The 9,880-nt window shown below is 41.1% G+C and overlaps 2 protein-coding genes across 3 annotated transcripts; both read right to left on the reverse strand.

The window, feature by feature from the left end:
- Positions 1-1,223: 1,223 nt before the first annotated feature.
- Positions 1,224-4,535, reverse strand: LOC119216612 (mucin-2-like). The gene is made up of 5 exons (XM_062563541.1): positions 4,455-4,535; positions 4,098-4,202; positions 3,827-3,988; positions 3,602-3,718; positions 1,224-3,373 (listed from the first exon to the last, which is right to left on the reverse strand). Exons 1-5 carry the CDS (start codon positions 4,504-4,506, stop codon positions 1,722-1,724), a joined length of 2,088 nt encoding a protein of 695 aa, XP_062419525.1. The 5' UTR covers positions 4,507-4,535; the 3' UTR covers positions 1,224-1,721.
- A 644-nt stretch (positions 4,536-5,179) lies between these two features.
- On the reverse strand, positions 5,180-9,114 carry LOC119216807 (interferon-induced protein with tetratricopeptide repeats 1-like). 2 transcript variants are annotated; one of them, XM_037469946.2, is made up of 2 exons: positions 8,987-9,114; positions 5,180-8,680 (listed from the first exon to the last, which is right to left on the reverse strand). In XM_037469946.2, the coding sequence occupies exons 1-2, from the start codon at positions 8,989-8,991 to the stop codon at positions 7,375-7,377; spliced, it is 1,311 nt and encodes a 436-aa protein (XP_037325843.2). In that variant the 5' UTR covers positions 8,992-9,114; the 3' UTR covers positions 5,180-7,374. The 2 variants fall into 2 exon arrangements, with proteins under 2 accessions (XP_037325843.2, XP_037325844.2); XM_037469947.2 differs by having other exon boundaries at positions 5,180-8,458; positions 8,559-9,112.
- Between the last annotated feature and the right edge of the window lie 766 nt (positions 9,115-9,880).

A 9,880-nucleotide genomic window follows, 5' to 3' on the forward strand; every position in this document is an offset into this window, starting at 1 on the left:
TGGATGCAACGTTATTGTGTCTGGGTTACTGATGGATGCAACATGTTTGTGTCTGGGTGACTGATGGATGCACCATTATCGTGTCTGGGTTACTAATGGATGCAACGTTATTGTGTCTGGGTTATTGATGGATGCAACATGTTTGTGTCTGGGTGACTGATGGATGCAACGTTAATGTGTCTGGGTGACTGATGGATGCACTTTTTTTGTGTCTCGGTTTCTGATGGATGCACCGTTAATGTGTCTGGGTTACTGATGGATGCAACGTTTTTTTGTCTGGGTTACTGATGGATGCAACATGTTTGTGTCTGGGTGACTGATGGATGCAACGTTATTGTGTCTGGGTGACTGATGGATGCACTTTTATCGTGTCTGGGTGACTGATGGATGCACCATTATCGTGTCTGGGTTACTAATGGATGCAACGTTATTGTGTCTGGGTTACTGATGGATGCAACATGTTTGTGTCTGGGTGACTGATGGATGCAACGTTAATGTGTCTGGGTGACTGATGGATGCACTTTTTTTGTGTCTCGGTGTCTGATGGATGCACCGTTAATGTGTCTGGGTTACTGATGGATGCAACGTTTTTGTGTCTGGGTTACTGATGGATGCAACATGTTTGTGTCTGGGTGACTGATGGATGCAACGTTAATGTGTCTGGGTGACTGATGGATGCACTTTTTTTGTGTCTCGGTATCTGATGGATGCACCGTTAATGTGTCTGGGTTACTGATGGATGCAACGTTTTTGTGTCTGGGTTACTGATGGATGCAACATGTTTGTGTCTGGGTGACTGATGGATGCAACGTTATTGTGTCTGGGTGACTGATGGATGCACTTTTTTGTGTCTCGGTGTCTGATGGATGCACCGTTAATGTGTCTGGGTTACTGATGGATGCAACGTTTTTGTGTCTGGGTTACTATGTAACTGTATTCTGAATACCATCCATTTAAATTGTAACTGTAACAGAATACAGTTACTCACAATTTCTATTCTAATTATGTAACACTGGTATTCCGCTACTCCCCAACACTGCATATAGTAACTAAATACTGTAATTTAGCTTGGATAGTTTGAGCACGGACCTCCACTTTACAACTTCATGCACCTTTTACAAAAATATATGTTATATTAACTCTACAGGAGGGAAAAAGCGTTAAAGTGATGGGGCTAGTTTAAGGATCTCAGACAAGGTATCGTAATAGATTATTTTTTATTTGCGTGAGGGCCAGTTATAATATTTCAGAATTTTTCACAGCCACATATTAAAAACAGAAAATACTGTACATGGTTAAATCATCTGGATAACATTAGACCATGGCCAAATTGAATGATTAATGGTGCATTAGAACACGTAGAAGAATTTATGTTCTTGTCATTCATTTCTGCAGGACTAAACTAAATGTGAAAAAATATCCATAATTCATCCGGCACAAGGCCATCTCCTAAAGTGTAAAGTCTATAGTTAAATCTTCCAAGCAACACATGGATCACACCTAATCGGATTCTGGTGGCGTAACTGGTTGTTAAGGCATTCGTTGTTGAAGTTGTAGTTGTTAGGGTTAGAGTTATTGGGCTGCAGTTGTTTTTGGGGCTGCAATAGTTGTCGGTACAATCGTTGTTGTCAGGACTGAAGTTGAGAATGCGGCTGAAGTTGTCGGGACTGAAGTTGTCAAGGTAGCAGTTGTTGTCGGAGCTGCAGTTTTTGAGTGAAGTTTTAGAATTCAAAAGATGATGTAGAAATAAATATAAGGAGTCCAAGCAACACATGGACCGGTCCCAATCGGATACTGGAGGCGTCACTGATTGTTGAGGCAGTCGTTGATGCTGCAGTTGATGTTAAGGCATTAGTTGTTGTTGGGGCCTTAGTTGTTCTCGGGGTTGCAGTTGTCGACGGGGTTGCAGTTGTCGTCGGGGCATTAATTGTTGTCGGGGAAATAGCTGTAGTCAGGCCAGTTGGTGTTGGGATTAGAGTTGTTGTTGGGGCATTAGTTGTGGTCGGGACTGAAGCTGTTCTCGGGGTTGCAGTTGTCGATGGGGCTGAAGTTGTCGTCGGGGTTGCAGTGTTCGACAGGGCTGAAGTTGTCGTCGGGACATTAATTGTTGTCGGGGCAATAGCTGTAGTCAGGCCAGTTGGTGTTGGGATTAGAGTTGTTGTTGGGGCATTAGTTGTTGTCAGGACTGAAGCTGTTCCCGGGGTTGCAGTTGTCGACAGGGCTGAAGTTGTCGTCGGGGTTGCAGTTGTCGACAGGGCTGAAGTTGTCGTCGGGGCATTAATTGTTGTCGGGGCAATAGCTGTAGTCAGGCCAGTTGGTGTTGGGATTGGAGTTGTTGTTGGGGCATTAGTTGTTGTCAGGACTGAAGCGGTTCTCGGGGTTGCAGTTGTCGACAGGGCTGAAGTTGTCGTCGGGGTTGCAGTTGTCGACAGGGCTGAAGTTGTCGTCGGGGCATTAATTGTTGTCGGGAAAATAGCTGTAGTCAGGCCAGTTGGTGTTGGGATTAGAGTTGTTGTTGGGGCATTAGTTGTTGTCAGGACTGAAGCTGTTCCCGGGGTTGCAGTTGTCGACAGGGCTGAAGTTGTCGTCGGGGTTGCAGTTGTCGACAGGGCTGAAGTTGTCGTCGGGGCATTAATTGTTGTCGGGGCAATAGCTGTAGTCAGGCCAGTTGGTGTTGGGATTAGAGTTGTTGTTGGGGCATTAGTTGTTGTCAGGACTGAAGCCGTTGTCAGGGTTGCAGTTGTTTTCTGGGTTGCAGTTGTCGTTGGGGCTGCAGTTGTTGTTAGGGCACTTGCTGTTGTCAGCACTGAAGCTGTTGTTGGGGTTGCAGTTGTCGCTGCAGAGTTAGTTGTTGTCGGGGCAGTAATTGTTGTCAGAACTTCAGTTGTAATTGGGGCAGCTGTTGTTATTCGGGCGGTATTTGTTGTTGGGACTGCCGTTGTTGTCAATGCTGCGGTTGTAATTGGGGCGGGATTTGTTGTTCGGGCGGTATTTGTCGTTGGGACTGCCGTTGTTGTCAATGCTGCGGTTGTAATCGGGGCAGGGGTTGTTGTTTGGGCGGTATTTGTCGTTGGGACTGCCGTTGTTGTCAATACTGCGGTTGTAATCGAGGCAGGAGTTGTTGTCAGGGCAGCAGTTGTGGATGGGGCTGCAGTCGCTGTTGTTGCGTTAGTTGTCGTTGGGGCATTAGTTGTTGTAGTTGTGGGGGCTACAGTTGTTATAGTGCCAGTATTACACAAACTGGTCCCACAACAGGACGATCTAAAGTTTACAAATCTTTGAAAGAAAGGAATGCTTCCCAGGCGGGCAGCCGCTACACACAGGTTTGTAGATGCACAGCCAAAGGCTGTAAAAGTGGCCATTCCAGTTGTCACTGCAGACAAGAAGTCATTGTTTAAATACCTAACCTCTATGGCTGTCAGTATGCTATTTAAAAAATTAAGCAGTGTCACAATGCAGAAAATAATTCAAATACCAGTAACATTGTTTTCCTGTTGAAAGTACAATAATTACCAATTAAGTTGGTGAAATATAAAAAAGAAACACATCAGACATTCTTAAATGCAATAAAAGTCAGCAAAATACTTATATCAAGACTTACCACTTGCTTGAAAGCATTGGTTCTCTTCTCCCATGCACTGTGTTTGAGTAGTACATCGAGCGGTAATGGGGTCACAAGTAAAGCATATTTGGCTGTTAGCTATCTGACTGCCAGGAACTGAAACAAAAAAATAACTTAATTTGTTAAATGAACAGTGAATATTAAAGCTTCATGAAATGTCATGTTCTCTCATCTTAAATGAACTTCTTATCTATCTTTACTTACACGGTAGAGTTTCGGTGTTGCAGTTATCAGTGTTGCAGCACTTTATAGATGCAACTGCACGTGCTACACCCAAGTTAGCTGAAAATGTCTGAGAGCCTGTGGCTGGACACACGGAGGATGGTGCACACGCCTTGAATATTTGCGGTGCTCTTGGTGTAGATGCTACAGTTGCAAAAAATTCAAAACAATTTGTCAATATTGACAGAAGACACACATAACTCCAGGAAACTCTTCTTTTTTATTTTAGTAGCAGGTATGAATAAATCCCCACCTTGAATGGAAGCTGTAATGCACATATTTTCTGAGGAACATCGGACTGGTTGTGTTGTTAAACACTGCTCATTTGTGCAATTCGAACAATCAAGTGCTCGAACTGCTATAGCGAGAAAGCAGAACATTATATACTGATGATATCCCAAATGTCAAATGTTTGAATGATGTGTTAATGGTTAGTAATGACTTAAGTCCTCTTCCTTTAATAATTCCCCCTTTTTTTATCCCCATAATTTAAACTGTTTGTTAATTATTATATATCAACTGGTGATATTAACAGTTATGTTACTTTTTTTTTTAAATTTACCAATAAATGATGATAATTAAATAGTAACAATTAGATAATTACACTTACCTGTGCTGGAGAGAGCCCAAACAAGAGCTAGAGAAAGGATCAGTTGCTTCATCTTGAACAAGTTAACTTAAAGCGATACAGGACCTTATTTGCGATGCCACACGTAATATCCTGTACTTGTGTTCTAGCACCACACCTGTAATGTGATTGGCTGTTGTCTGATTGGTCTTGAATAGAATCATTTCAACTCACTTTCCACAACTTTTCTTAAATTTTGTAATCATAGTATAAGTATTATATAGGAATTGTGTATTTTTTTACTGTTCACAAGCACTACCATTTATAGCAGGTCATGAAACAATATATAATGTATGTTGTATATCATATATTCTCTATATATATATATATATATATAATTTATTGCTATGTATATTTTGCATTGTTATGTATATACATATACATACAAAATATATATGTACGTATATACATAACAACAAGTATAGTTTAATTCAACAGAAACCAAAACACATGGATGAGATCTGCACTCTTCTAAGTGTACTGTTCTACTTTTGTTGCCTGGGTACTAGGTTGTTGTTTTTTTCTGGTTGATATACCACACCTGTTTTTGTTGAAAGGTCACTGCCTATCACTATTTTACTTTAATTACAGATTAAAGATGAACCATGTAATTAAATGGCAGTAAACACGTTCACACACCTTTGTACGTGATGTTTTTTTTGCCATTTTCATGTAAGAGTAAATTGACAAAGGATAAGTGGTAATCAGCAGACTTTAGTACAGATGTTAAAATGCAATGTATTACAAAACACTCTAAGTGAATAAATTACAGTTAGGAGATCAAATAATAGTCATTTTTCAAGAAAACAAACAATGGGTTAGATGGTTTTGTTTAGACGGGGTGAGGATTAGGAAATGGTTTTTGTTTGAGGTTATACAAAACTGAATAGATTTAGTGTTTTTGGATTAAACAATTTTTGGATTAATCAAGAAAACTTTTGATACTGATAACTGATAAATGAGTACAACCTCAATGTAGCAGTGCACCACAGTTAACAGCCCAATCACTTGCATCTTACTGTAACGTCAATGGGTCATTTAAATGTGGTTGAAGTGGGAATCCAAAACCAGTTTTAATTATACACGCTAAAAATAGTCTTACGTGGAAGGTTGCGCTTGATATACACACGCACAGACACACACCCGACTAATTATCAAAGACATACACTACCTTTCAAAAGTTCAATGGGGTCAATTTGTGGTGACTGCGCTGACCTCGCCATTACAGACAGCATTCCAGCTGCCTGCTTCTTCCTGGAAACAGTTCTTGCATATTTTGGAGGCGTGCTTTGGGTCATTGTCCTGTTGTAGATATTGGCTCCAATATAGCGCTGTCCACAGGGTATGGCATGGTGTTGCAGAATGGAGTGATAGCCTTCCTTATTTAAAATCCCTTTTACCTTGTACAAATCTCCCATTTTAACAGCATCAAAGAGGCCCCACACCGTCACATCACCTCCACCGTGCTTGGCAGATGGTGTCTCTTCCACCATCTTTTCAGCTGTTCTGCGTCTCACAAATGTTCTTCTGTGTGATCCAAACACCTCAAACTTTGATTTGTCTGTCCACAACACTTTGTTCCAATCTTCCTCTGTCAAATGTCTGCGTTATATTGCCCATATCAATCTTTTCTTTTTACTGGCCAGTCTCAGATATGGCTTTTTCTATGCCACTCTGTCTAGAAGGCCAGTATCCCGGAGTCGTCTCTTCACTGGAGACGTGAACACTGCCGTTTTGCGGGTAGCATTTAAAGAAGCTACCAGTTGAGGACCTGTGAGGCGACTATTTCTAATCATCCATTAGTCTTCTAAGGCCATTAGCAAACACAATTTACCATTAGAACATGGGAGTGATAGTTTCTGGAAATGGGCCTCTATACACCAATGTAGATATTTCATTAAAAAACAATAGTTTGGTTATTTACCACATTAACAATGTATACAGCGTATTTCTGATTAATTTAATGTTATCTACATTGAAAGAACAGTGCTTTTCTTGACCCTGTGACCCCAAACTTTTGAACGGTAGTGTACCATCTAAAAGTTCGCAAATCAACAATATAGTTGCACTAAATATTTACCCAAACCGAAGATAACAAGTTATTTACAATCCCGATAAAATAGGTAAATTATCCAGCAATAACTCCTAAAAAGAGCAACACATATTTTCATTATAACTGCTTCCTGTGATTCATACTTGAATTCTGCTTAAACTGCAGAAAGAGTAATTTGGCTAAACACCCTGGGAAGAGGAAACAGGCAGAGGGGAGTTGTTGCAATATTTATGTCAACTGCTATCTTTTAGCTTTGAAGTAATATGAGCACGATCAGTCTCTCACTGCTGTTTTCTGTTTATCCTTAGTACGACTGAGACTCAGACCTTGTAAAATATTACATAGAGCAGATTATGACATGAATATATGCTGGATGATAGCTACCATTCATCCTCTACAACAGGGGTGCCCACACTTATATCGCATACATACATACATACCTCAAGTTCAAAACAAATCGAGATAATGAGCCTCTAATCTGTCAGAAGACCAAAAACTCGTTGTTTACTTGTTTAATGAGGTAATACATTGAATGACAAGTAGGGCCATTTTATCTTCCATACATTCAGACTTTACTCTGAAACCCTAAGGAATTGTCCACTTCTGGTCAAATGGAAGAATGCAAGTTTAATTAAGGACCTTACCCATTTGCTTCACTTTTCCTGACTTTAATCAAAAAACATAATTTTATCATATAGTCCTATCCTTAAAACAATATTAAAGGAGTCTTCTAGTTGTCCTCTGCAATGAAGGTTTCTAATTCGTAAGACTCAAGATTTACCCCCAATGTTGTTACAAACAGTCAAACAGTTGGGCAATATGTTAAATGTGCCTTCTTTCTGCCAGGCTTTATTGCAGGTTATTCAGAAACTCATCAATTTCTCTGCACATTCGGTTTCTGTTTCTTGCTCTAATCCTCTCCAGGGTATTGATGCTGTTCTTACGATAGGAAGATTGATGCAGTATCGCTGCCGCCTTCATGTGATATTCGATTGACTTGTAGCTCTCCTTTCGGATGAAATGTACGTATTTTGCATAGCAGTTGTAAAGCATCTGTGCCCCTTCGGGATCCAGATCCTTTTTCAGCAGTTCCTTGTATATATGGTCAGCTTTAGCTTGGTTATTGGACTCTGCATATATGTCGGCAAGAGATATTTCTATTGCAAGTGAAGAAAGAGGGTAAAGAGTAATCACTTCCCTGTGGAGACTGATTGCTCTGTCGATCATGCTGTGCTCCAGTGGATTGTCACTCCCCTGGAAGATCCTCTTCTTGTAGCAGAGCGATGCGCATTTCTTCAGATAACGCTCATCTGGATGTCTTCCCAGAATTTCCTCTGCCAAATCAATGGCCTCATCCATAGACACATAGATTCTGTACAGCCTTAGTAACGGTGCGATACCACTGTAGCTGCTGATGGGCTTTCTTAAAACCCTTCTGGCCAACTCACGTGCTTCACTTTCGATGTTCTTCCCTTGCTTAGCACGTGCCTCAAGGTACAGAGCAGCAAGGTACAAGTTCTCTGGATCATGTTCCTTGGCAATTTTCATTTTCTCAAAGATGTCAGCCACCAGCTTTTTGCCAGTGTGTCTTAGAGTATTCTCTAACCCGATGACGTGGCTGGTGTGCCACTCCACCATGTCCGGCTGCATCCTGATGGCTTTCTGGAAATAATCTGTAGCCTGCAGCCTTTTGTCTGTGCCAAACTTCATCAGGGTCCAGGCCTTTTCAGCGTAGATCTCCGGGTGGAGCTCGCCCTGGGATGGAGGTGGATACTCATTCATCATGGTTTCAACTTTTAAAAGGTGAGCGTGACACTCTGCTCTTTCTCTCCTATGGTAGTGCAGCCAAGCCAGGTTCCCGTGGTTCACCACCAACCAGGGACCCTCATCTGAGACGGTGTTTCTCATCTGGCGGAAGGCCTCCGCCGCCCTGCTGAGGAAACGGCAGGCGTCATTGCTGAGCCCCAGCTGGTAGTGGATATAACCCTGCAGGTTGTAACTGTGACCCAACCAGCTGTATCCCTCCTCTGTACCGATGTCCTCCAGCTTGTCCTTGAGACAGTAAAGTGTAGTCTCGCTGGTGTCCAGATCCCAGGTGAAGTGGCACTGCAGGGCCACCAGCTTGGACTCCAGTGTTCTCTGACTCGGAGCAGCACTGGTAGAAAGTGACATAGTTACTGCTAGGAGTGAAGAAGGACTCCACATTGAAGAAGGAAAGAGAAAATCTTTAGTAAATAAGAAGGAAAGGGAAAATGAGGAGTAAAGGAGGAAAAAAGAAAAGGGAAAATAAATGGATTGAGGTTGACTAGGAAAAATAACAGAAGAAAGGCAGAAAGAAGAAGTAGAAAAAAGAAGGAAAACAGACATACTCGAGAATTAAAACTGAAAAGGTATTGAAAAATGGAAATACCAATAGGAAAATGTATCAAACACAACAATACTACTGAATACAGAAGCTCACCTCATCACCAGCTTTAGTTTTCCAAATATGAGTCCTCTAGTCTCTGCTCTTTGGACTATACACAGAGCTGCATTAGGTGCGGCACCATAAATTCACAAATGTTCAACTTCTATGGCGGTGTAAATTATGAAACGTTAAGCAATGGTTTTGAACTCCATGAGCTTTCTTTTCAGAATATCAAAACTTGTGCCGCATTTGTCATAATGAACAAGCACCAACTCATGTGTATTTAATCAAATCAAAAAAGAGCTCAGATTACTTCTTTTCTTATTAATTATAATTAATTATAATTATGAAGTCCAGATTAAAGACTGACAAATTTCAAGTAAGTACATGTTTTAGTTTTAAACAGGCCATTGGGCTAGACACCCCAGTGCTTGGATGTGTAATGGTAAAATATGTTATAACATAATCTTATGCTAAAAGATTGATTATTGTCTGTAATGAAGCAATGTGAGAAGAAAAGTTGTCTTTTGCAGCTTTGTGAAGGAGGATAGTCAAACTGGCCTTCACCCGAATGCTCGTTCAAAGGAACCCTGTTACTCCCATCTTTGCCTTGATTCGTTTCCTGCTTGATTTATAACTTTTCATTTGTGTTATCTCACAGGTGGTTTAGAGTTTCAGGCTTCAGTAGCTCTCGTGTCTGCATACCACCAGAAATGACCTTCATGTGTGTGTATAAGAACTCAGCATTTTCACTGCTCGGAGACGCCATCTCCACAGAGCACCGTGATACGTGCCTGTGTAGTTGACCTCCTGCTTGCAAGCAATAAATGGACTTTCTGCAACTTTGATCATTCATCAAGACTCCATTTTTATTAGACAAATCATTCTCTTCTACCGAGCTTATTGAAATATTCCACAACAGATGTGGGTTCATTCAAATTTCATGTG

This window comes from Pungitius pungitius, chromosome 7 (assembly GCF_949316345.1).
Source record: "Pungitius pungitius chromosome 7, fPunPun2.1, whole genome shotgun sequence".
Classification (NCBI taxonomy): Eukaryota; Metazoa; Chordata; class Actinopteri; order Perciformes; family Gasterosteidae; genus Pungitius; species Pungitius pungitius.